The following is a 27,740-nucleotide window of genomic DNA, read 5'->3' on the forward strand; positions in this document are numbered from 1 at the left end:
CCCAGGCACCAGAACCCCTCACAAAGAATAGGACCAATCCCTCAGGCAGTTACTATTCATGTATTACTAGCTCGAAAAAACCAGCTCCTAGAATCGGCTCTCAAAGATATGTAAATATTGTTTCTTAGATTCGGTTTCAGCTGTCCAATTCATATTCTTCCAATGCCCTATTTTTCCATTGTAGTGGGTTGCAATTGGACCGACGACAAGCAATGCTATGGAAAAGGACGGATTTCGAGTGTCGGTAACGGCTTCAAAGCCCACTCCACAAGCACTACTTACGTCGATCTTAGAGTGGAAACAACGACATATTAGTGATAGTGGTGATGGACGTGGCTGAAAGGATTTTAGAACATGTAATGTAGGTCCGATGGGGAAATACTTGATTCGGAATTATATACACAAAAGGATGACATCTGGGATCATCCTGGTCCCATCTTTGAGGAATGAAGGCGCTATCTATGACGAACAAGAATACGTCATGATCAGATTTGCAAATAATTTTGGTGTGAATTTCTGTCATTTTAAAAATAAATTATCACATAACATTGAACAATGTTTTTGAATCACTATTTACTGAAAAAAAATGACTGCTGCAATTCCACAGATACAAAGTACAAGTTTTAAACGAAAGATTAGGGAATTTCTCTTAGTTCGGTACTTTAGCATTTCATCCTGAAGTATTAAGGTTATATGCGCCTCGAAAGTGAAAGACTTTAACTTTTGCTCAAACTTTCCTCAATGAAACTGTCGACCATTCTTTTACCAAAGCAAAAATAGCATGGGTCACCGTGCAAAATTTGATACTAGAAAGACAAATTACCAAGATTTTCATATATTTGAAATTCAAAATGGCTGCCATCCCTGTGTTAACTCTATGGAGAAAAATAAAATTTTCGATTTTCGAAAAAAAAACTAAGAACGTAAGTTTTCGTTCATCAAGAGCTTTAAAATGAGCGTCCCACAAATTGTAGATCAGAAGAGAATTATTAAAATTTGAAGGCCCAAATTTCTGTCCCAAAGGCGCGTCCTACCGTTAGAGTAATTGCAGTATGCTCCAAAGTAGTGCACAGGTAATATGAGAGCACTACCGCTTAATGGAGAATAGATTTATGAATATCATTATATCAGACTTTTCAGGATCAGATTTAATATTTACGATATAGACGGTGATGAGTGATTTTCACTCTTCAGAGATCATCAAGTGCATCATATGCAACGGTCAGCCTGTATTAACATAGCGATAAAAAATAAGCCCCCGGCGAAGAATGACATCGTCACCAAGTATTCGAATATACTCATGTCAACTGCATCAGTTTGCTTCGCATGTCATTTTTGTGAAACATCGAAATTAGATACATCAGTTGAAAGGCCGAGAATGCAGCACGTTCCCCTCGGAAACATAGGGGACATTTGATATACGCTGTGTGATAAATGTAGATCGCGTGTGTGCCATTAGACAATCGGACCTGGCGAAGACTACAAATATTTTGAATGGAAATAAACATCTTCGATTCCGAAGAAGTCGGCTCAATTTGCCACTTGCCATTTCACAAAACACGACGGGATATGCAAGTTGCCCCTTTCCCCGCCCGGGAATCACAAAAGCAGCATCGCATACAAAACAGTTTTTCGGCAATTGTGACACTGTGAATTACACCTTTGTACGGAGAAGCGGTGTCGGATTTCGTGTCGAACATGTTGTATGACTAGAGTGCTATACTTTGACCCGTGTCTGTCAAAGCCATCCCGCGAAACCCGTACAAGAGAGCTAGGATATACGGCACTTATTGTTGAACAGAACCCCTTGTTTCCGTCACGAACCGATGGTGTAAATCTGAAATGCTACAATTCTGCGTACAAATATTTGTATCTCGTGGACACTCGACAAGTTTCACCGCGGAACAATCATTGATACATGCGGCAGTCCGCATTGCATCATGACAAATCTTTGAAACTTATAGAAGCCTCGAAGATTCCATGACAGAATCCACCAGGTGAGTACATAATTGAAACCAGTGGCCGCGTGATGATTGTATGTTTGCTGCGAGTAAAGCCACCGCATCGTTACGCTTTAAATTAAGAAAGACAAGGGTTTTCTGAAGTTGAAAAGGCTTGTAGGAGGGGAAATATCAGAACAGTTCAGGTGGTTGTTTACCGCTTTTAATGGTCGAAATACAAGAAATGGATTCGTTGGCAATACAATTGCACACATGTAAAAAACCCTTAAGTCATTTTCACCATTGTAGCAAAGAACACCTTTCTGGTGGGACCAGTGCGCTACGGGCGTTTCGTCGTGGATGGTAGATCGATTACCTTTCTTGCGGAGGTTTACAAAGTAAAACGCTTGAGCTTACCAAAACAGCGCAGGAAGATTGGCCAAAAGGTGAACACATCCGACTTTAACGGATTGTCTTCAGAAGATAATGCAAATGACCGATCTATTGTCGTGGATAGTATTGTTGAGTCTTTGCTCGAACGCTGAGAAAGAGAACAAATTGCTTTGCACTCTAAATTTGGACCGTTATGGTGTTTTTCTGTAGGTTAGAAAACTGAAACTCATTACAAAAAGTCGGAACATACTTTCCAGGGAGGGAGGGAGGGAGGGACGGAGGGGGGGGTAAAGTCCAGCTACAAAAGAAAATTAATTTGTAGATTTTTTCGGCATCATCCTAATGCGTGTAATATCATAATGCTACAATCAACGGAGGAAATGCGGTGGTCTATGCCAGTAGCATAGGAAATAAAGTCCGTTCCCGTGACCAGCGCTGTGTACGCTTGTGGCGCTCTCACGCTTATTTGTGAAGGCGGATGCAAACACGACTGAGTTTTTGCCATTGTGGTTCTGTAAGCGCCACATCTTACGCCCAACAAGATTTCTAGACTTCGTTCCTGAACAACGTGCCTGCATTTTAGATCGACGTAGCTGTCTTTTTGTTGCCTATTTCTTTTAATATTTCAATTGTACATTTGCGTCATTTCCCTACGAATGTTTTCCGGGTCCGCTTGACAGGGCTTGCACCGCCTTCGACATAGAGCTGCATGCGTAACCAACCGTGAAACATCGTGATGGGCATAGAAAAGTAATAGCGTGTGTAGTGAGGGCAGCCATCTGCTCAAGTAGTGTGGTGTCGTAATGTATTCCGGTGTTGTCCTCTGCATAAATAACTACGCTCCACCGTCCGCAGTTGCCGTTAATCACTCCGGGGTGTCAATGCGCGATATTATCTTCGAATTATAAATATTGATGATACGGCGACCGATTCACTCAGTTGACCAAAGCTACGGCATCCGTTCTTGGAAGTAAATAACCTGTGAACGAGAGGGACATCCACGCCTGTGTGCTCTCCCCGTCTTTCTGTTTTTCTTCCTGGAGGTTCACAAATACGATATCATTCATTTAGGCAGTGCGTCTTCAATTCGACTTGTATTACACCATATGAATAGTGTACTGGTACAAGGTGGGTAAGGTTTTTTCCTATTATGGTGCGGTCGTGTAGGATAGCGATCCAGTTTAAATTTCGTGCGACCATGTTCGAGATACTTTCTCTCGAGGTACACTCAACTCTGTGATCTTCGGTTTCACGTGACTCATTGTTATTTCCTTTGCCACTCGTGTGACAATTTGTTTAATAGTCTTGTAAAAATATTGGAAATTAATAATGAACAAGTGTATTATGATCGCACGGGTGACTCCGCGACTATTTATAGCACAACAGTAATGGTCTCCCTGGCAACCATTCGTTACGATAAACGCCTACAGTTGCTTAGTTACGGCTTGTTGGAAACATCTGCCTTTGCGCGTCGCTCGAAGCTACTCATATCGAATAATTTGTCCCCTGAGCATGTCTTCGGCACTAAATTACTCTTGCAGTACCCAATTAGACATACAACGGATATGCGTAAGACTGCTAGTTGCCAGAATAGGCTAAGCAATGTTACGCCAACCTTCATTGAAAGAGCTTGAGAGATACGCGCTTGCAAGTAAGGTAAAGACTGTAAAATCTGAACGCCAATGTCATTCGTACAAATTAACCCGTGTTTCCATTTTAATCTCTCTGCATTTAAAGTAAAGCAAAGGCTAGGCGATTTATGCCACGCTGACTGTAATCTGATTTTATCATGACGGTGATCCGCGTACAGTTTACACTCGTACATTCTCTGGAAGGTAAATGATCGCCACAAATGATACAAGCGGATATCTCGCCACCTATATGTCGACCGCAAAGGGCAGCCACTCGTTGAGAATTTCATAAACTATTATGACACGTCACTGTAAATTATATTTTCGAGTTACGAGATACTGACAGCTTGATTATCAATATTTAATTCAAAATCGTGATTTTAGATTACTGTGTATTATCTCGCTGTTCAATCTGCATTCGCTGTTTGCACTAACACGGGGAAGTTATTGTAAATATCTTGAAGGGTATAGGTAAATTCCTGGGAAGCCATTCCCCTTTTATTCCCTTCATAAGCTTGCCTGCCTAGATGTAGCGGCTTGGTGGAGTAGCGTTTGCTCGATGGTCATTGCGCGAATAGAGAGAGAGAGGGGGGCGGTGGAGAGAGAGGGGAGAGAGGGATTAAAATGTAAAAGATAAGTCCATTTGCAGTTATAGCTTATCGTTGTAACGCTTTCCAGTTACGTGGTGGCTTTGTTGGACGTCTCTTTGCACTGACAAAATGTGTCAGAAACTAGAGTAAGTCAATTGTAAAAGAGAACAAGTACTCTAATTGTGCTGGGTGGAGATGCGCTTGAATTATTTTCAGACTTCGTGCTCAATTGTTCCATCTACACTGTAATTAAGTCCTTCCCCAGCTAATATAAAAATAATCCATCAGATTGGCTTATGAGAGATCACGAATACGGTTCTGAAAACGCGTAGAACTCGTAAAGTGGTCACGATCTCCATCTCTATGTTGATACGCATTCGCGTCACTGTCGCGAGAGAGACGGTGACGTTAGCGACAGCAGTCTATAAATTTCGAAAAAAGTTTCGGCCAAGTGAAGTCTTTGCAAGGTCATTTTGCAGCCTGTCCCGCTGGCCGTCTGAACTTACTGGAGTGGAGGTAGGTAGCGTGTAAATTCTGGGGCAGTCTCAGATATTGGACATGCCTGGTAGATTTGCTACCGTTTTACAGATCGGAAATGTGAAGAAAAACGATCGTTAGGTGAAAAGGGTACAGTCAACACAAGTTATTTTAAGCAGAACGTTGGAATATGTCAATTGAAAGTCAGTTTACAGGCTCTAACCCGTACAACCAAGGTCGCGCGAGAAAGTGCTCTTTAACAACGAGTTAGTTGACATGTATTCAACAAGTGGGCAAGAAATTACTGACAAATATAACCATCCTTTGAATTTGTCAGCGAAGATCAACCTTGCAGCTTGGTTATCTCTTGCCTGTGCCACGTGCTTCTTTATCAAAGTAAATTAAATAACACGGTGCGCGGTGCAGTGATTTTTCACAGTCGACCAGTTCTCTGAGAAACAGACAGGAGTTACTGTAAAGTTCACATTCTATACCCCGTTGTTTGACAGATAGGGTTTATGACATACCCATACGTGTGTGTGTGTATTGCCAATTGTTTCAGTACCAATGGCGAAAATTTTAAGTCAATGAATGACTAATGCTTGAAAACTGCACAGTTACCAACATTTGCCTTTTGGTGAGGTCGAATGACCAGAGAATTCATCACTGATTTGCATTCAATGAAATCACTTCACCCATTATACTGGGCAATAACTGGTCACGAGGGTATGATGGTAATACAAAACATCCCAAAGAATTGAGGTCCTCAGTGCATTCTCAGACTTCTGAGGTCAATTTCATCAAAATGACGGTAAATGCCTCAAGTTTGTTTAAGCCCCAGTTGGATTGCGTCTCACAGAGCTGAGGCAGAAAGCCAGCAAGTTTCTCTGAAGATGTTGACAATGCACAAAATCCGGAACTTGGCCTTTTCAAGGAGCTACAGATGGCAACACGACTTCCACACTACATGGGCCGGTAGGAGCTCAAAGATCTGTGACGTGTCTCCAAAGATGGCATGCACACAATGGTAGATAGGCGCCACTAACCTTGAAGTAATTCTCACTGTTTAGAGAGACAATAACAGAGAGTGCACAAGCAACTAAAGTCTGTAAACAAACTTTAAATCTTCCCTTCATCTTATCGAGATCGATTATTCGAGTTAGTGCTCCTAATGGCACACAAAAGACACCATATTTTAATCGAAAGATCATACAACGTTTAGTCGGTATTATGTGGACCGTTTAAATCGGAGACAGAAAAGATCCCCCATCGGACCAAAAGTCTCTTTATATGCTAATAAAATTGATTTCATCTGTCCGACAATGGCGCTTGAAATTAGAATCTGTTTGCGCTGACTTGGTTAAAGAGGCTCGTTACAGATATGGAAAATCGATAACATCCCCCTGTGCACAGAAGACACCGATGCCACTGGTTGTCTTCGAAATTACCTCGACGAAATGCTACCTGTTCAAACAATCTAAGTGTAGATGTGTCGGGCATGAAAAGCACAGGTCGTGGCTTAAAAAGTCACAGTACTCTGCAGTTGAAGAGAAATGAATTGATGGCCATACCATGTAGTGCATTTTCCGGTAGAGTTGCTGGTTTCTTTACCTCCACTTAGTTGCCATGGTAAATGAAAGTAACTCTTTAAATATCCAACCTTCCTTCAACGCCAAGCAGCCTCGTCTCTTAACGGGCATACAGTGTTTACGTATTCCTTTCCTCTGTGAGGAGGAATTTTACGAGTAAGGTTTCACGCCACTCTGCCATTGATCAATTGCAGACAATGTCAGGCCCATCTTTTCCTCTGCGTTGTTATAGCATTCAAAGGAAGTATCGCTGTTTTAGATCATGCGTCCATCGATCCCCTTAATGCCTGCAGTAATTGAAAGCAGACGATTGAGAAAATGGCAATGGGGACGGTCTTTGATCACTCGCTTGTGTCGTCTGAAACGTGTTTAATTGGCTGCCTTGTATTTTTAAACCATATCAACACAGCTATACAATTACGCGATTTCTCTCCTGCCACGGTTTTGTCGATTTCGAATTCATTCAGTAACTGTTTCCGGAACGCACTGGAACTCGTTGGAATGCCTACTTTTTGAAACGGGGTTGTGCATTTACAAGATTCGTTGACATGACAAACACATGCTTCAGTTGACAACCAAACCCGGCATACAAAACCTGAAGGCACGGCTTAGACTCCTGCACACGTTACATAGAAAAATCGCATCGTCCCTTTAAACGATTCAAAATCGGAATGGTCTGACAAAGTGAATCAAATTCGATGTTTACCGGGAGAACGAAGATAATGAATGACCCGACTGCAATAAAACGACCCCATGTGTTCCATACGATGTAGAGAACAGGATTTAGCACTTGCTACGACTGAGTCAACATTTAAGCTTACTAATAACAGATTTAAACTAGAAAGAAAGCAAACATTTCAAAAAAAATCGTTTCATGAATAAGCATCTATATGGATATTGTATCATTCAAAAATTTAAAGTTTGCGTGATGGAAATAAGAACATTTTTGCCGTTTGTTTTTCGTGGATAATCGTTTGGTTTCTTTCGCTTCAGTTCCGCTTGCATTGGCCATTGTAATTACATAGCGTATCATATCGGTGGCGATTGGCACGTATGCAAATAAAATAGCTATTTCATAATGAATGAAATCGATCACATGGCCTGTGGGAATACGTCACATAATAGCGGGCTTTGCATGATATTTTCTTTCTTCCTTTCATGACGTCTCCCAGGGGGGAGAGTAAATTTTAAATGTCATATTAATACAATGATCCAGTCACACCCACGTGTCCTTAAAGTTATTGATGACCTCACTAGGGAACCTGGAGGTAAAGATGTAACATACCTGTTGTTTGTTCGGTGTCCCTTTATCTTACGCGAAGAAAAATTGAATGACTGGTGGTCTATTCATTGACGTTTTGCAATGTCATGAGAAAAACGTGAATTAATGAAATTATTGCGCAATTACCGCGTTGAGTTGTAAAGCAACGGAGGTAGTACCCATGGCATGCATGTTTAGTTTGTCCCCGTTATTTGCAATTAAGTTGAAAGTACGGGGGTTTATTAAAACTTCTTTTGCGTTTTACTGGGTCGTTGTGGCAGGATTACGTCATCGTTTCCGTTTGAAGATTTCATTAATTTGCAAACACAGAATTGGCAGCGTCGCCTATTTGCGGTAGGGAACACTGTGCCCTTTGAAATGACCGATGTGAATTATTCCAATGCATTTTTAGATTATCACGGAACTCTGATATGGACGCCTGTAGCCAAACTGTAATTTCCCCCTAAGTTTAGATTCAAACGCCTCCGTTTACGTCAGCCGTGTCTCCGTGAATTATACTTAAGCCCAGAGCCAGGCGCCTTAAGTCGTTTCTTTAAAAAAGACCAGTGGGGGCGTTCATTCAGCAGAAAGAGTCCTAAATACAGGTGCTAACTCAAAACCTCAGGTAGTGGCATTAGATCTGTGCGTACTTGGTTATGGTTGGATCTGGATTCGTCTGCTACAGGTTTCGCGGTAAGTTTAGCATAACTAAATCAGCAGTTTCTTTTATGATCTCAAGAGTTGTTGAAGTGACCCATGTTTCGCATTGGCTCGGTTCCAAATGCTGATCTGCCAAAGGATCGATCGGTTTCAATTCTACCATACTTTTAGCAGTGGAGCTCGCTCGCCTCCGCTGTATTCTCTTCAGCATCAAACCCCGCCTCCGCTTCGCTGGGTGCGCGCGAAGCGGCAACACTGCTATACGATATCAACATCCGTTTTTGACCGGACCGGCTCACTGGCAGCAAAGAAGTGGATCTTCTCCAGCTTGTAGGGGAAAGCAGATAGGAAAATAAAATGTTGTAACATAATACTGCTGCAGCACCATCAATTAAAGCATTCCATGTAAATATCTTGTCATTCATTCTACACTAATCGGCTGTATGTTGTCCGTATCTGGACAACGCATTAATGTTGCATCTGTACATAGATGGTGTCTTAGGAAGGAAAACACGATATCGCAAAATGGATGTTTCCTCTTGACTCGGCATTCAAGAGTTTTTATTACTTTTTCACACTCCCTTAAAATAGTTACTGTTACGGGACACTGCACCGAAAATTTAATAAAACCGTCGATGTCAAGGCAACCCAGGAAGCGGTGAACTTTTCAGTCGAATACTGTTAAATTTGAGGATCGCAAAAGAACCGGTATTCGAAATTGACTTTATTAGGTCGTCAGGTCTCAACATACCCCTGTAAAAACCACTCAAGGTAAAGGCATGGTCACATTGAATAGGAAAGTCAAGGACACAATATTTGTACTAGCTTGTGTCTGTTGCTCAGTTTCGGTTACTCACGTAATCAGGAACATACAAAATCGGATTTCCTAAATATGAAGTACGTACGTCCGTCCGTTTGTATGATTCCATTGGCAATTTACCTGATTAAAGTCTCCCCATTTTTTTCTCGGTGGTACCAGGAATGCCACGCGTAAATCCTCCAAATACCATTAGCAATGTGACAACGTCGTTTGAAGCCACATACCGGGCCGTTGGCATTTGTGGTAATGCACCACGTATTATGTAGTGTATCGGGATATCCCCCATGGTTTCTTGTTTTACAAGTTGTTTGGAAGCGACATGTCATCGTTTTACGTCGCTGCCGTTCACTGCATTCTTTTGGTCACCAACCACTAATTGGAGAGCCCCGTCCCCATACTGTACGCTCCTTCTCCCCTTGGGTTCCTCGATACTCCCGCATACCAATAAAAAGGCGCGAAAAGATATTTGCCGAATATCGCAATGAAGTTTAGTGTGCTCCCCCATGTTCCCGCAATGTGAACGTGAAACAATGAATTTTTTCCGGGGACAGACGCAAACACCATCTCACGGAGATGTATCGTTGTATTATAATACATTTCCTTCATGCTTTCGCCCCACCCCACCCCCTCACCCCCGTGGACCACCTTGCGACCGCAAAGGACACTTTCTTTAAAAACACCTTCAATGGAATTTTGTGACTTCCGGTTAGTCAAAGATGGCAGGGGAGTTGAAAAACATCTGAGTGGAAGTTTATGTTTTGTTTTACATGGAGGCTTCGGTTTGAGTTTTTTTTTCACGTATCATTTATGGATATATCAGGAGAATAATGGGTAAAGGAAAACCAATCTATTAATTTCAATAAAGCGGGGTCAGCGTGGACGTGTATTGCAAGATTACGTATCGCGTTCTGTCAATCGTTAGCATCTTGGCGTCAAAAAATTAAAGACGTTTTTAGCCTCAGCTACCGTTCAGGAAATTAGAAAATTATATCAGGCGATACCATTTTGGCTCGCGGCGTTGCCAGATTCAGGTGAGGAAGGCTAAAGTTCAATAGGGTCAATATTTCATTTTTCCGCTCTCAAAAATTCCGCTGTAAACAAACCGCGCAAAGCATACGTTCGGCCCGATCTGAACGGCAGTCTAGCTCTGCAGGTAACTTCCCTTTTAGTCTGGGCAGTTTTAGCTGGCATCGGAGATAGTCAAGACAGAATAACCCGCCTATCCCGGGGCTGACATACTTTCCTACCTTGCTTGTGGACAGAGAAGAACGCATCAATTCTTAACCCATGTGTCACGTTGAAGGAATACTCCAATTAGCTTTATTGCTGGACGGATACATCTAACCGATCCTTAAGTATTCGATCTATGCAAAGACTTGCTATATAAACCATAGCGTTTTCTTACCATGTGCCAATACGTGATCGCTTTCCGTTCTCGATGACATACCGATATTACTGCCTTGTCAAGGCATATTGAAGAGTGCAACGATATCCTGACAGTACAAAGATACCATAGCGTTTCGTTGAAAGGTACGTTCTGCCATACCATTTCCTTTTGGCCGTTTGTTTTGATATTGTAATGGTGTCTTCAGGGTATTCTTTAATCATGCGTGTACAATAATTTGTTCTGTCATAACATCATGTCCAATACTTAACGATTTGCAACAAGCCATAGTCAAAGTGAGACAACTCCCGGAAGCGTATTCTGAAACTGAACTGAAAGGTGTGTGATCAAACCATGAACATACCTTGACACAGCCCGATTGTTTGAGTGCGATCGCGTGAACTAATGTTGCACATGTTAAGTTTTACGCCAGCTAGATGTAAATTTGTCCATTTAACGGAAAAGGCAAAAAAAAATCAGAGTTTTAGAGCATTATTTCGATTTCGGGATTGTAAACACAAATTGTCGACCATCACGAGCGAAGAACTCATGAACGAGTTTATCAAGGCACTCAAATTCGATAAAAACTTGATATTTGTGTGAAAATTGAAACTTTTGAGTGCGCGGAAAACGGTACGTCACGGTCCATTCTCATTCCAGCTTGCCTTCAATGCCATAATGTATCTCGTGTGTACATGCTTTTGACACCAGAAAGAGAATACCAATCACTAATATTGTGATTGGCGTAGACATTGGAAATATCGGGTTAAAGTTGTGGGGATTTCTGTCCCCTCTCGTTTCCTGTAGACGGCATTTTTTCCCGTATCTGTGAAAGTCTCGAACGCTCTATAGGGTGTGGGCATGCCCTGATACCGCTTCGGAAGGAACTGGGAGCACCATTCCTATGATGTTTCGATTTAGAACGGGAGCTCCGCTCAGAGATTGCACCAACAATACATGCAGTTAGTTACTTTCTCTAATTGTGGTAAATCGCCCGTACAAAAAATTTACATAAAACTGATATGCAGCGACTTCGTGAATAACTACCTACCGTAAAAAATGGGTCATGACCTCTGCTAATTTTTTTTTGTCTCACAAGTCGATCTTCTAGCCTCAAAGGAATAAGTAATCTACAAAATCCAGTAACGTTATCTCGAAAGACATATGATTGATAACTTCAAGCGGTCGGGGAAAATTGATTGAAGTCAATGTCAAAAGCAAGTGTAAGGTGTTGTGGGTCATCGATTTGACATCAAGACAATTATTTGCGGTATCGTCTTGTCTGAGGCGACTTGAATCTGGAGCCGTTCAATCCCTACTGTATAAGAATTGGTCCTTGAAAATTGCATGCCTGCAAATTATCCAGGCGCTAACACTTCATCCCCAAAATGCCTTTCTCGTCAAAATTAATTAAGACTTCCAGACCCATTAGGCAACAATCTTGTTGGCGTCCATCAGACTTAGTAAAACACGCCAGAATCGAGTTATAGCGAGAAGAGCTGTAATAGAATTCGTAGGGGAACGAGAGGCCTGTATAAGCGATATTTTCAGGTATGTACACCAAAAATTGATCTGATTGCTTCGATTTTGTCGGTTCAGAAATGTTGCTGGCTGTTTGTGGTTTCGGGGTTTATTATTGTGAAATTTCATAACAAGATACATCCATACATCAAAAGGATGGTGGTTGCAGAGCGAGGAATAGGCTTTTCGCGTCGAAGTTACCACATGGGAAGAGACCGTGACGATAGCTGTACACGCAAATTTAGATAAAACTATTCTGCTGCCTTCCTTCTTTGTCTTTCATTATAGATGAGACTGCAACTGAAATCACGATTAAGTTGTACCTGCAAATATAAGTCTCATTCGATGTTCTGAAATACGTCATAAGTCCATGCCAAATTCGCTGGAGTCCGTTGAGACGTTCAAGTTGTGAATGAGATTCAAGATTAAGTGTGGGGGAAATATCAATACCAGTTTGTTCACACAGCTGAAGCAACTGTGCGCTTCTAAGTATTTGTAAGAAGACAGTAGCTTGAAAGCTCGTTACATAACCGTTGTTTGATAATCCTAACATTTCAACAGCTTAGATTGTAAGGAGCCATTTTAGAGAATAGTTGAAAACTAGACGAGTAAATAGTAACTTTGTTGAGGATGGTTATTATGATGAAGTCATCGCTTCTGCCTCATTCATCCTTAACAGGCTTAGCCTACTATCTCACTGAACAATTCAATGGCATTTGTTTCACTCAGCCCGCGGTATAATTTCAGCATCGTCAATGATGATTAATGATGATGTATTAACGTAAATTCCTTTACTTCCGAACGAGGCAAAACAACTTCCGCTCATCCTCGTTCGGGACTGGTCGAAGGCGTTTCGCACGACCATCAATGACAGTGGCATCTGGTGAAAGGTCGTAATTTGTCACGACCCAGATCACAATAAGAATGTTATAAATATGTAATTTAACATCAACGACGACGATTATGATGACAATGATGATGATGATGATGTCGATGTCGATGATGATATTGATGATAGTGGACCGGAAGGTTCAAGGCCTACTCGGATAAACGATCTACCCACCCCTATATTTTGGAATGTTTATCGGAGCATGGATAGGGTTTGGGCATTTTTGGAATACAAGTCTAGATGTTGTTCTCGGAACATTTCCAAACCAAAAACATCGCACATGCCATTGCCAGTAAACCGCAAAAGAAACCGCTGGCATGCGCAAGCTCTGACTTGTGTTTGCGGTAGCCAAATCTGCGAAACCACAACTGAAATCCTCGTCAATATTTAGACAGGCAGAGCGTTTGTTCGCTGTTGTCAATTTAAAAATAAAATTGCCCCGTTTTATGAAAATCCAGCTAAGAATCGCTTGACATAGAAACAAGTGACAATGCCCTGGGGTACCCAGAATTTCACACGAACCTGCATTGTTACAAGATTGAGACGTTTGAATTGCACATCTCTTCACTTGACAATTTCTAAAAATATTTCTAATAATTTATCATCGATAATTAATATACATTTCAAAAATGTAATCAAAGCTCTGACTTGATATTTTCCGGTTTGTCGTTGGCGGGAACAACGGGTTACCTAAAAGCTTCATGAATTCGAAGTGGAAGCCCGGTACGAGCAAGACAATACATCCCACACTACAGCCTGGAATACTTTTTACCTAATCATCTTTGTTCTGTCAAACTTTAAAGATATTTTATGACACAAGAGTGTATCGACATGAACGACACGCGTAACCGCATACAGTAGCCTTGCCTACATTGAGGCTGTTTGGAATGTTAATGATGTCGATTGAAGTGTATATTTTTCGCCATGATGATACAGCCTAATACGATCTCTACTAATAATCATCTTGTTATTATTAACACTTATAAAATCGACGTAGACTTTATAAGGGCAGTCTGTCCTCATGAAAATTAACCCTGCCATAAATCCGGTTGGCTTAGGGCGGTACCGGGTTTGAGGGTGTTCACAAAGCCTCCCACCCCAACCAAAAAACCGTGAAGGTTATCAGCGCCATGAGTGACTTTGAAATTACTTACCCCTTACATCGCGATTTTATTCCCTATGTTTACAGCTTCGCCCAACCAAAGCCGCAAGCGTTCTAATAAGCTTGCATGATCCATTTCTCGAACGTTGCCTCGCTAATAGAAATCTTAATACCAAGGGATTTGCACACAAAGTTGTAAAGTTAAGAATGTTATGAACACTTCACTTTTAATAGGCACTTGTGGAAATCTCTCGAGCCCGTTCGTACCATTTTCTTTAGTGTTCATTGATATATTTGTATTGAGACAAAACCTCTTCTTTAAAATCTTGAAAATATTGCTCGTTTCCGGTGCACTTATAAGACGCCGAAAGAACCTAAAAACATGCTAAAATTATCAACACGTACTTCTTGAACGCCGGGAAAATTTCTACTGTGTAGCTTGCTGGATATTCAAATACCGCAGGTTTACTTTGTTCATAAGAGTATCGACAGGTCGTTGTGTTGCTTTGCAGTGTGGATCCCACGGATATGAAAGATCGTTACAGTATATTCGGAAGGAGCAGAAATTTACAGGTATTTCACCTAGGAATTTTTTTTACCACAAATGAAAATGCTTTCCATTTGATGTTGATGAAACATTGGCGATATAGTCCATGGTTCCTGATTCCAGGCTTAGTGGGCATTTTATTATGCCATTTAACCTCTGACCCTAATTATGGACTTCGCATATGAGGTTATCTAAACTGGAAACGTTCTGATTTATGGTTTTGTTTTGATTTATGGTTGACAAGCGCTAGATGCAAACTCCGGGGGGAAATGTCAGACTTGCAACGACACGGTCTGATGTTGGAATGCCGAGCAGTCATCAACTGGTTTCCCGAGAAAGTCGTAAAACCTTATATTTGTATGGCAGATACTCGAGAGAATTTAAATAGAGCTTAAGTCGAGGAAGGAACGACACGAATTCGTCTAAGGTCATCGGTAATTTCATGTAAGCTATCGTGCCTTAAAGCGTGAACGGGGACTGATAACGTGACCGTGTTATCAGGAGGCTGTAGACTTGAAATATTGTAGACAGTTTACAAAACGGCGGCTTACATACATATTCCCGCGGCAGTGACGTCAGATACCCAAACGCAAGAAACGGGAGAAATTCTAGAGCTCGCAGTGGGGCAAATCGAGTCAGTATGGATTTCTCACCGATACTAATTTGCACTTTGCTGGGGAACATAGTTTGAATAGCAGGAACGCTTTCAGACCAATGACAGGACATGGAACATGTCAACACATACGGCAACACATAGATCGGCTGTCCACCATTAGCCTATAAACTGTCATTGAGAATCGAAAAACTTGACAAATATTGCACAAACGTGAACACGTTGCTTCGACTAAAATGTCTTTTAACAAATCACTTTGAAAGAAATTCCTCGTATTGATACAATCGTGTTCCCATGGTTTTAGCCGAAGTCGTGCAAAACTTGTCTTTACAAGACTATCTGGTTTTGCGGCATGTTCACTCTCTGCATTCTTATTATTCAATATTATCGACAATAAAACAATTGATCATTCTTCTTCTTCCTCTCGCAGTCGTAAAATCAAACATGTTTTGATCGCAAACTCGGACAATGACCTTGCGAGAAAAATTTTGAACATTCCGCCGGGGTTAATGTTATTTTGAGACATAGAATCGTGTATGGTCTCCCCAAGACCTCTTGCTAGGCACAACGTTTTGAATACCTTATCACCTTGGAAAAGGCGGGAAACTCATTCATAAATTCCAGGTCAGTGGGGTCTATCGACAAGTGGTCTTTTACTACATGTTTTAAAAAATCATTTCCGATTCCCCATGCGGTGTGATGCATACCCACTTAGTTAACATAGTGCGCTTATGCATTCCTGATACCATGAAGAGGGGCTGTGGTTCAATCTTGGGTTGGACCCCCTGCGAAGATATTAACGAAAGTAACATGCGTGTTTTGGTACATTCACAAACAAGTCTGTGTGTCTTTGCAGAGTGTCTCCTGGGAATGGAACGTGTAGATACGGTGTCCATCAATGACCCTTTGCATGGGTAACATAACTGAGGCCGTCATCAAAGACGTAGCGAGTGTGTGATTCGTGTGTGATTCGTGGCGCCAAAGTCTTGCCGTTTTGTATGGAATTGTTACATACATACATACATACATAAACACGCACACACATACATACATACATACATACATACATACATACATACATACATACATACATACATACATACATACATACATACATACATAAACACGCACACACATACATACATACATACATACATACATACATACATACATACATACATACATACATACATACATACATACATACATACATACATACACGTGCATACACATGCATGTGCGTGCAAGACAAGTGTAAAACAAAATCCAATAACGCCAATAATAGAGATATATATATATATATATATATATATATATATATATATATATATATATATATATATATATATATATATATTTATATATATATGTAGATAGATAGATAGATAGATAGATAGATAGATAGATAGATAGATATGTATGTGTGTGTGTGTGTGCGCGCGCGCGTGCGCGCCAAGACTTAAAAATTGATTCCGTTTGTACATAAATATGTTAATTTCCCACATTTCTTGTAAATCACAAGAGAGGTGTCACCAGAAATAAGGTTCTGCTGAAGGAGTATGGGAAGTCGGTGGTGAACTTGCTGACTTTTCATTCTGACTATCTTTGTCATTTGCGGGTAATTTAAACCAAGAAAATTTTACAGGTAATTTCTCTTCAGACACACCTGACTTTTATTAATAAGGTAGCAATTGTGTCAACACTTATGAGCAAACTTAAAACCGGTAATATATTTTAAATCCTCGTATAACCTTACCCTAATTGACTAATCAACGTGACGATTGGGCCGTTGGTTTCGCGCGATCTGCGCAGGTTTCCCATTCTTATTAATTTACCAAAGGCACGCGGGTAACGCAGTAATGTCGTTCTTTCTCATTATATGCAAATACAGAATTAATTGTAACACAGACAGGTAAACAATAATGCAATCAGTGGGGGCGCGTACAAAAAGATAACTGTATCGATAGCCGTATTACGTAATGGCACAACCTTGTCGCTCAAACAGGGACAAATTCCCATCATGCAGTGTACTCCTTTGTCTTAACTCACAGCAGTGACATCATATGTAGGACTCAGACGCTTTAAATATCCGCCGATACCAAAAATGACCCTAAGGTTACGAACTTTTCGAGGAAACTCACACACTTACAGACCATTATCGTAAGAATTATGCAACAGTCAACCTCTCTAAAGAAAACTTGTTTCATGTCACGGTACAGAAGAGTATCAGGGTATTTCCTAGCACAGTCCCGGTAATTTAAAACTGTCTGATATTTGCCATCAGCTTCTATAGCTTATACAGAGGAACCTTTGATCGCACGAAATAAAACAGGGTGTCCTCAGCCGATCTTTAGTTATTTTTCAACGGTTAACGGAATTGTTGAAAAATACTGCAGGTTAATCGGTATCCTGCGTACTATCACCGTGAGACTCGGGTACTGCACTTTAAATGACCACAAACAGTGTAAGATGGCTAAGTTAATTAATAGAGAAGTGGGCCCTTGAGGTCTAGGAATTCAAGAGTTGGTCTGCTTACTTGTTGAATATTCTTCTGTGTTTTTGTTTGCCAAAAGAAAAGGTTTCTGGTCTCACTGTTGCCATATCGTGTGTTTTGGCAAGTTGTGTAATGGTTCCATGCCTGGCGGCCACTCGAGGCTTACTCTCCTTCCAGGGTGCTCCGTACTAGAAGGAAATACAACCATACGAAGCCAGTCAGTTTTTGGTTGCTCCCCCATGCAGATATTTAGACAGATACGGCACAGGCGTTGAGAAAGTAACATTAGCTGAACTCAGTCAGATAAGATTCCTACCCGAAAATAAGAAAGAGGAAGCGAACTAGAACACCGTGAGAGTACCCAAGAAATAGAAAGAGAGAGGGAGAGAGAGAGGCCAACACCAGAAAGGAAGAGACTGGATACGATTGAACAACCATACTTCAGGTATGCCCTCAGTCGTCGAGCTGATAGCGTTGTCCACTTTCGATTGGTTGGGGAGTGGACAACTTCCTCGGTCGTGGATCACATGGCCGATTTACGTGGTCGTTCAAACTTTACTGCGGCTGAAATGGTTCGCGCAACTTCGCAAAGGGTTTGATTGCAATTATTGACTCAAGAGCTATTTCTGTGTGAACGTCCCTTATCCCTAAACATTTTTCTCAATACTTTCAAAAAATTAATCAGATATGGTAAAAAAAATATCCCTGGTAGAGCAATGGATATAAGTAAACCATTTTGGGTGCTGAGAGAGTTAGGTTCAACCACGGTTCAACATTCTCTCCGGTCAAAGTAGACATGCCGAACAATAATGCACTATCATTCGTGTATTCACGGAACACCGGCTTTAGACATGTTTAGTGATGTTTTCCCTTTCCTGTTGCATGCCCGTGTTCTCGTCCGACTAAAACTGGTATGTAACACAGTTACCGTAGCATATGTCTTGCTGTTTTCGGTATGCTTGTCATTTTCCGCGGCGTGTGTCGTGAGCTCGTCACGACACTCATTCGAACTTGAGAAGTTATTACTTAATTTATCGTGTAATCTACCATTCAGAGATACCCATCTTTTCTTCGGTTGCATTGCGCTCGAGCAATTCGCCCCAGCCAATCGCACCTGCATTTACATTTTTTGTTCCTGGTCTGTCTTTTTTTATCTTGTTTCTCCGTTTACAAGGTAGCTCAATATCCCATCAGGTAAGCCACTTAGAAGTTGCTTGACTTTTAGTATGAGGAAAAGGTTTTTTCCATCATGTAATGTAATTTGCGGATCTGTGTGTTATGTCAACTTTGTTTAAAATCATCGATCAGAATTTTAACTAAAACATATTAATACGCTCGTGCAACAATACATCGCTGCCGCAGGGCAACAAGTACTGCAACCACTTTTTGCTCGACAATTCATTCATTGTATCGAATTCCGCGAACATATTTTTTCCTCTTGTCGTTTGACAAGTACTGGTTGACCCATATCATCGCTGTCATGTATCAGCATACAAGTCAGATCTGAATAACACGTTTCTCTCTTTCTCTGATCGTTATCGAATAAACTGAGAAAGAGGTAGCGTCTTCACCGTTACAGGAGGCGTCTCGTCTCCGTGTAGGTCTGAATTCCACGGATTTCCGATGAGAAACAGCCATTTGAACCGTCACACTTTGCAGGCGAACTTTTCGGGCGAAGCCCTGCCTTGCCCACGTTCGCAGCTCTTAAAATCAGTGGGCTCCTGAGGTTTTGTTTTCTGTCTCTATAAACGTTTTACCCCTTGCAATGCTCTAATCGCTTCCAACACTTAAAACTGCGTATTCTTTGTCAGTTTCTATTTACTGTGATAGTATCAGTTATATTCATTCGACGTTGTGACAGCTTGGCGTGGATTTGATGCCCTTGTTGATGGTCCACTTCTCTGGTCTGCCACGGGGAGTTGACACATGCCGGCACAGTTCTGTCGAAAGTATTACACCAAGCGCAGTGTCTTTACTGAGATTAGACACGCCGCTTAGGTTAGGACCGAAACAGAAGCTGATCACTTCAAAAGTAGCGGAAAAGTTTAATCAGTTTAACCACCGACGTTTAAATACAGCCCCCACCCCTTTCGCATAGTCCATAGTGTGTGCCAAGATTCAAGAAAATCCCAGTACGTCTGCGAGGGCCGTTTTTGGCAAATAGCCCAACGAAGGAAAGCGAGCAGCTGAGTCACGAGAGCGCTGCTAACTTTGTTTCGTTTCATCGGAAGCCGACCATATTTTGTTTTAATTACCGGACTAGAATTGATGACAGCGGAAAAAACATAAATAGCATCGCAAGACGCAAAAAAATGTAAAATTCTTAACCTTGTCACTATTGACAGCGTATATGTGATATAATAAATGGCAATCCAAGTACGAAAGCAACTTATTATAATAATTGGCGCTTCGTTCGTTCCGTTTCAAGTGGAATCAATTTCATCCGGCATATTCGCCAATTAATATTAATATTTGCGTGGGCGTTTAAACTTTCATGTTGCATCGGTTATCAAACTATTTTCGAGTTACCGGCAAAACTTCCATGAGATCCTTCCACCTATCTCGTCTCTACTCAGCTAATTACGTCTCCAGCAGAGACAAGTATCCACAACGCTCAGTAAGAATTCCGATATTTATTTCTTAATGAGAAATTGTTGAAACTTTATTCCTTATATTATCAAGCGTCCAGCCACTGTGAGTTGCCATGGACTATATTAACGTGTGGATTTGGTAACAAATATCAGCAATTTATCTTGTCGACGGCGTTCTTGCACGTGCAACTGCGTTATTTGCCTCTTAAAGTGAGAACGTCGTCACTCTTTGCCGGATGAGTATCATGTGATTGACAGCAAAGAGACTGCTACTCCGCTGAGCGCTGAGTAACAGAGACAGGCATCAGTTAACTTTCAAATATTTTTCCTCTTCATTAAAAAAACTGGTAAATACCTGGATCATGGTAGGAGCCACATTTGGAAGGACATTCCGGTCGTATAAAAAGATATGACGGAACTAGATTTTTTCCGGATCTATGTGCCCGCTAATAGATCTTGCTTGAACTCATCACGTAGGAGGAATTCATCCGAACGAAGGAAGTGATGATTTTGAGGAGGGGGATAGTGGTGGTGGTGGCCAGAGAGACATTTATTAGGGAAGGAAAGAAGAAAAAGGTTAGAGATAGAGCGTTTCAGAATTTTCACTTAAGCAAAGGCTATGATTTTCACATTATATATCAAGTTAATTGGTTGTAAAGATTGTGTAATTACCTGTAAGTAAATTTCCCATAATTTTCTATTGTCTGTATTTCATGCTATCGTTAGAAAATCATGGTGTCTGACACTGAATTTTCTCGAAACGCAAACATCTGCCAGTCTTTGTTGTTCAACGACTATGTATTTGTGATGAACGTACATAGCGTGCAGCAGCCGAGAGTTTAGGGATAACATTTGCCTATCGACCCTAGAAAAATGATTTGCCCCGTTTTTGGTTCTTTGTTTTACACTGACGTAGTTATTGAGATTTCATGTTCGGCAGTGGACACTTCACCCCACTTATGGCTAATCGACTCGGTCTTGGACTCTGATGGCTAGCTTCACTTTCTAATCTGCACTGGCAGTCTGTCACCAACCACCCCGTCACTTGTTTCTGAATAATATATCAGTGTTTGTAGTTCGTTATTTATCGGCTGATCGTTTGACAAGGAGAGGAGATACCTTGAGCATGGCGGTATTCATCCAGGGAACGCTTTCACGGCGTTTCGGGGGAATACGCCACTTCACGTATCGACACATCCGTAGGGATGCTTAAAACACCCTTGGTGTGTATATAGTGCAATGAGGCGTATATTGAATTGGGGAAACGGCACCAATCTGTCTAGGTGAAAACAATGCCCTGCCTGAGACCCTACGGCGTGCTGACATGCACTGTGTTTGTTAGCTTCGTTACAATATGACTGCTTATAGTCTTCAAGTAGCTCATTTCTCGTGGTTTGTTTTTACTGCTAATGATCGATACAAATGCATGATTTGTTCCCCTTCATTCGTTAAATCAACTTTCGTAACAACTGAAAGAGTCCTTTAAACGCCGAGCTACACGTTATATCAAATATACCGCCGTTAAATTGTATAAACGCCTGATACTCTCAGAGCTGATGCCGGCCTCCTTCGTATTCTTTTTGTGGATTGTTGTCTTGTAAACCAATTAATCGGCATACCAAACCATGTAATCGAAATATGAGGGTGCCCTACTTATGCAGTGTGGTTTGTTATCGGGCACGTGAGGTGTTCCAAAGGAGGCTTGATAAATAGTTAAGGTGTCCACACAATGCACGCTGATGAGAGAGCAAAGAAAAGATAGACGTTAGAGAGTTGAATGGTGTAAAAGGTGATTTATTGTGTATGTCTCTGGAAAGCGAACGTGTTGCCAAGAGGGTCCCCTTCTTTGGTGGCAGGTCTTCAATAGAGCTATAGACGGCAGATTGGTTTGTTGCGAGCCCGAATTGTAAAAAAAAATTAAAAGCAAGCTTTTCTTTCGGCAAAACAAACGTCGGGAGATTCCGTGTTATCGCAGGTGTGGTAGAAAGTTCAAAATCGAAAACGCTAACTCACGCTTTAAGATTTATTCTCGCGTGATTTTCCAAGTCAATCGCATTGTGGCGCTGTTCGTGTGCACCTGTTCCTTATTGCCAGCTACTCATGCCTATCAGCATATAGTCTGAGGAAAAGACCTTGCCTACGACGCGATGGGATTGGTGCTCGACTATTTTACCTTTTCATCCAACAATCGGATTTTGTATAGTAGTCTTGATATGTAGCCAGCCCTCAAGCGAAGCGGGATTTAGTACGACTGAAATTGGAGTGTAGATGACTCTCGCTTGGCGACCTTCTAAGGTTTGATAACATTTAAGTGGTTGACAGCGAACTTATTTGTGTGCTGTGCTGTGTCATATTGACTCGTTTCGTTGTGTAATGAATATTTCAAACTCTTTTAGAACACTCATTTAACTTTTCACGACAGCGCTGTGAGCCTGTGTTTTATGTACGTATGCTTGTGTCCTACCTTTGCCCACGGTAGTCATTTTTCCTCCTAAAATGTTCCTCGGTTAAACTCTTTAACAAAATTGCCAGGCTATTGATGCCGTTTATGTGGGAGAAAACCTAAGTCTTGGCTCCATGACTATGTGTCTTAACGTATGGTCAATAATTAGTTTCGATTTTTCACATTGTGCCATCGAGTCTCTCAGGCGGTGTGTCACCACGTACAATAACATCGCTGTAGTGACATTGTCTAGCGATCATGTGTCCTTCTAGGCCCCCGGTTAACACAAACGTACCTCCATGACAGTCCCATTTTGACGTGTTGCGACCGTTTGTTTGACTCTAATCGCCAGAAGAAGTAGCTACAACGTCGCCTTCTGTCCGCTTTTAGTGTCGGATAGCAGTGTTTTGGGAAGTTGTCAACAAAATTACGACCGAACGTAGCGGCAGGTAAAGTTGCCGAAGAGTTCTGCCCTGAACAAAGAGTTACACAATGCCCCGCTGAAAATACAATAGACCCTCGGCCCGTTGGCCTACATCAAAGCCGAGTGAAACTCGTTGTTTTTTGCAGACTATTCAGGAGGCACGTTTTTAAAATGACAATATGTAAGGCATCTACATCTATGGACTCTACAAGTCATCGAAGCATTTTTGAAATACATCATCTGTATACATGCTTCCAAAATACGAAATAAATAACAGTGTGCCTGTCAACTATTAGTTAAGTCTAGAATCGTGGCAATGGCGTCGCATATCATTGCCTCTGAGCGTTTCCCTATCATTAAAATGAAGATAATAGAGGGAAGTAAAAGTATGGAGATATCAGTACGGTGTGTAATATCTGCACTTACCTGAGCGGGGCTCGTAATTGCTTGAATGCGCGCTGTTTCGTATATTTGCCCGAAAGCAAACACGCTTTTGACACTCTAACACCTAAGGGTATTGCCCAATATGTTTGATCTTCGACTTAGTTTTAATCAACGTAAACTAAATTGTTATCTAGATTAGGTTCGGCTCGGAAGATGTAGTCAATTTTAAAGTCGCTTTTTTCTTCAGACTACAAAGAAGTGGAAAAGAAAGGTTGAGTTTGTTGTTTTGCTGGGAAGAGCTTGCTCCATGAGTACGGTGTGAATAGCAACGACAACAGGTCTTTCAATAGTCATTAGCAACACATTTTGAAACCACTTCTGAGACAATCGTCTCTGAAATCGCTGTCTAAACTGACGGCAGCGGTGCTATGTAATTAAAGACGACTTTAGAAGACATTTTCACACGCACTTGCAGCGATCACCGGGGCCAGACAAAACGGCTAAGTGGCTTCTCCATGCGCTTTGTACCAATTTAATAAGTAGACCGATACGTCTGACCTGGCCGTTTCAGTTCCGGCACCAAACCTAGTACCTGGCTCGAAGTCAATATGAGATAGCGTCGTTTTGAAAAATAAGATTATTTAAGTCGAGTAACACCATGTTCTACCTTCTCAGAGGTGAGTTATATTTGAACGACTGTTATCCACAGTTCCCTTAGTTAAACTGGGTCAAGAATCACTCTTAAGAAATCAATACCAAACGTTCGGTGTAAAATCGCCCTAGTTTGTTTCTTCTCTCGTCACTATGTTTGCTTCATTGGTATTAATACATTGTAAACGTAACGGCACACCGGTTTTATTTTCACTGACAACTTTATTCCCTGCACCGGCGGTCGTCACGGGCGCTAGAGACCAGAAAAACAGTTATTCTTGTCGCTAGTGTTACATTTCGTATCTGAAGTCTCAATCGTGCCATGGGTAGGCGTCATCGTAGTAATCAATTCTTGGGATGGTCCACAATGATAAGAACATCAACAGGCGAAAAGAGGATGGCAAAAAAAGTTTGATTGGTCTTTAGATACGTTTTGACAAAAAAAACAAGGTTGCCGGCTTCGTTACTGCCTAAGTTATCATAGCGCCTCGTTTCTCTGCGCTGTTCGACTACTGCATCGGTGAATGAAGTACGTGGACATGGAGTCTTAATTGATAATTTCCTCTCACTTTAAGGCAACTTGCGCAATGTTTTCTCCTTTCATGGAGGAAAACTCTGACCCGCGTATAAAAGTATGGTGCCTATTTAGTCTTTTGCCACGCCGATGACTTTGCTGGAAGAGAAGCGATAGAAGATTGACGGATAGAGTTTTCTGCACACTTGCAAATATTGCTTTGGCAAAATTGAAAAATTGACGTTCGGGAAATTGAAACCCGCTTCAATAATGGTGTACATCAATTTGGATTCCCTTGTAGACCTCACTCAGAAATTCAATTTTAAAAAATTTACTCATTGAAATTATCCACTTTTTTCGCTCAGGTAAGTCAACAATGATATTAGAATTCTTGGTTGAGAGGGGATGTCACTGAAAGTAGATCAGGGCGATTTTGCGTGGCAACTGATGACAAGGTCAAATAGTTTGTTGCCAAACCTTGTCTACATATTTCATGGCACAATGTTCATAGGTTCTAACAATACTTGAATAAGTCTTGGTGGAAATTCTCCCCAGAGTGTCATGTGTGATTAACGTGGCACTAAACTGACAATGGGTTTATCGCGCGCTCATTTCGTCAACTTTATGGGACGCAGAGGCAGCCTCAGAAAAGCCTTTCTGACAAGTTTATGACACCTGCGTGTATCAACAGATACCAATGACGTCACGAGTAAAACATCTGCCTTCTTGTTATTGTGACACTACGCGTTGATATTTTCGATTTCAGGTGAAATTCATCCACAGGTACTCGGGGTCGCCTTGATGAAAATGAGACGGTTGCTAGGTGAGGGCGTGGTCGCCATTTAATTAATATCCAATATGACTGCCAGTTGGCTAATTGATTACGTATGTAAATACTACCGCTAACTGCTGGGTATAATTGATTCTCGCAACGTTCCCCACTTGGCAATCATTAATGCCACAATAACACCTCCCCATGAAATATGACCAATGCGTATAAAGGGCCAGCCCCCAACATCGCCTCCGACATAAGGGTATCGTGGACACCCCGGATACTTGTACGGTCACGTTTTTTTCGGCCGGCGGTCAGTGTACTAAGTGGTCAGATAAACGTCTGGAAACAGTTGCCAGTAAAGCTAAAATACTTAAAACCTGGACAGCAGCTTTTACGAAAGATTAACTTTTGCTAAGTGAGTATACTTTTGTGTTAGTTGGTAAACATTTGTAAGCCCCGTGCACGCGGCGCTTACACGATCCCAGTACAATTAGATGCTATTGTAACGGTTGAATTCTGTCTTAACACTTTCGATCTTATTGTCAGTTCTATTGCTGGTCCAGTGTATCCTCTTTCTGGCGACAGGCAATCCCTTTAACACAAGGCTGTCATCGCCTAGTCGCATGTATCTGGAGCCGTCGGGGTTTTTGTAACTACTTTCCAGTGCACATCAGAACATGACGCTCAGAAGGTAGAATTTTTTTAAGTCAAGCGTATACAAATGGACTCAGAGGGCGCTACTTTATGGTTGTCCTGGGAAGAAGCATACAAACTGACATTTTCCCCTCGGGAATTGTCTTTTTTCACTCTCACTTCTGTCCACAGGTGATTTGGACCGGTTCCAGTTCCTCACTGATGTTCGACCGTCGTCAAAAATAATCAATTTTTCTAGTCTTGCAAAGGTGACTCATAGGCTCCCGTTACAAGAAAACCAAAAACTTGTTACAGTCAATGTCGAAACTGAAAATGGATATTCCTACACTTTGAATTCTCTTAACATTTGTGGAAATTGTTCCTTTATTTTGATTGACAACGCTCCATTCTATTGACAATTCGCAACCCTCTTCTTGTTTTGTAAGCTATCAAAAATTTAGCAATGTTGTAGTTAGGTACTCGTCCATTGTAAGAGTACTTTGTATTTATAAATAGTTTATAACTATCAGTGAAAGAGCACAATGGACATGCAAATGACATCGATGAAACTTTTGACATCTGCCGAGGGGCCTGTTGTTTAATTTTCAATATTATTCGAATCAATCGAAAGACGTTTATTGTGGTGAGTACAAGTGACAGGTTGCCGGTTCTCAGGAAATCACTGACAGAACAAATGGGCCATGGTTGCCTACTTTCCATTCTGATTTTACGTTGTTCGTGTGCTTTGAAAATGTTTTTTTTTTTTGCGACATTTTTCATCGATATTGATAAAATCGTATGCCCTCTACAATACTAGAACATGAAGACGACGGGGAATTCATCCGAATTGATATATCAGCACCCCTAAAGATTTTCAAAATTGCCACATTATCATATGAAAAACTGTCATATCATGCGACTCATTAGTCAGTCACTTCGGTGAGCCGAGCGGTGATCCCGATGCACGTGCATGAAATCTCGCTCAGCACCCCCCCCCCCCCCCGCAAACCTTCCCGTTTCCACAGATAGGCGCGCAGCTTGTAAGTATTCATTTGCGTGTTTGTCAATATTTACTCACTATTAACGATTTGGTGCTGAGTGCTAAATGATTCGATTATGACAAACAAAGTTGCGATTATCCAAATGACCATTGCATTGCTAGTCCTGGTTGTGACGCACTTTCACAACCCTCGCATTTTGATGGACACTGGTGATTGAGTTAGGCAGTGGCACAATTCAGTGAAGTAAACAAGGTAGGAATACACAGATCAGATTTCAGGGGAAGGCCGGACCGTTGAGAGATGCTCGGGGTTCATTTTCTTCAAACGTGATTATATTTGATGTGCTGTTATGATCTTAAATAACATGGGTCAATTTTTGTTGGCATGTGAATCATATGTGTGTTATTGTAAGT

General features: G+C 41.4%; 2 protein-coding genes across 2 annotated transcripts in view; both read left to right on the forward strand.

The window, feature by feature from the left end:
- LOC139119928 (uroporphyrinogen-III synthase-like) overlaps window positions 1-556 on the forward strand; it is a 32,387-nt gene extending 31,831 nt beyond the window's left edge. The window contains exon 8 of the mRNA XM_070683887.1: window positions 185-556. Coding sequence (XP_070539988.1) covers window positions 185-340 — 156 coding nt within the window. The 3' untranslated portion in view covers window positions 341-556. The remainder of the gene's footprint in view (window positions 1-184) is intronic.
- A 2,277-nt stretch (window positions 557-2,833) lies between these two features.
- The window catches only part of LOC139119922 (matrix metalloproteinase-21-like), a 40,506-nt gene continuing 15,599 nt past the window's right edge, over window positions 2,834-27,740 (forward strand). Inside the window, exon 1 of the mRNA XM_070683882.1 lies at window positions 2,834-3,461. The gene's annotated coding sequence lies outside the window, so the exon portion shown is untranslated. The remainder of the gene's footprint in view (window positions 3,462-27,740) is intronic.

Source organism: Ptychodera flava, chromosome 20, assembly GCF_041260155.1.
Source record: "Ptychodera flava strain L36383 chromosome 20, AS_Pfla_20210202, whole genome shotgun sequence".
Classification (NCBI taxonomy): Eukaryota; Metazoa; Hemichordata; class Enteropneusta; family Ptychoderidae; genus Ptychodera; species Ptychodera flava.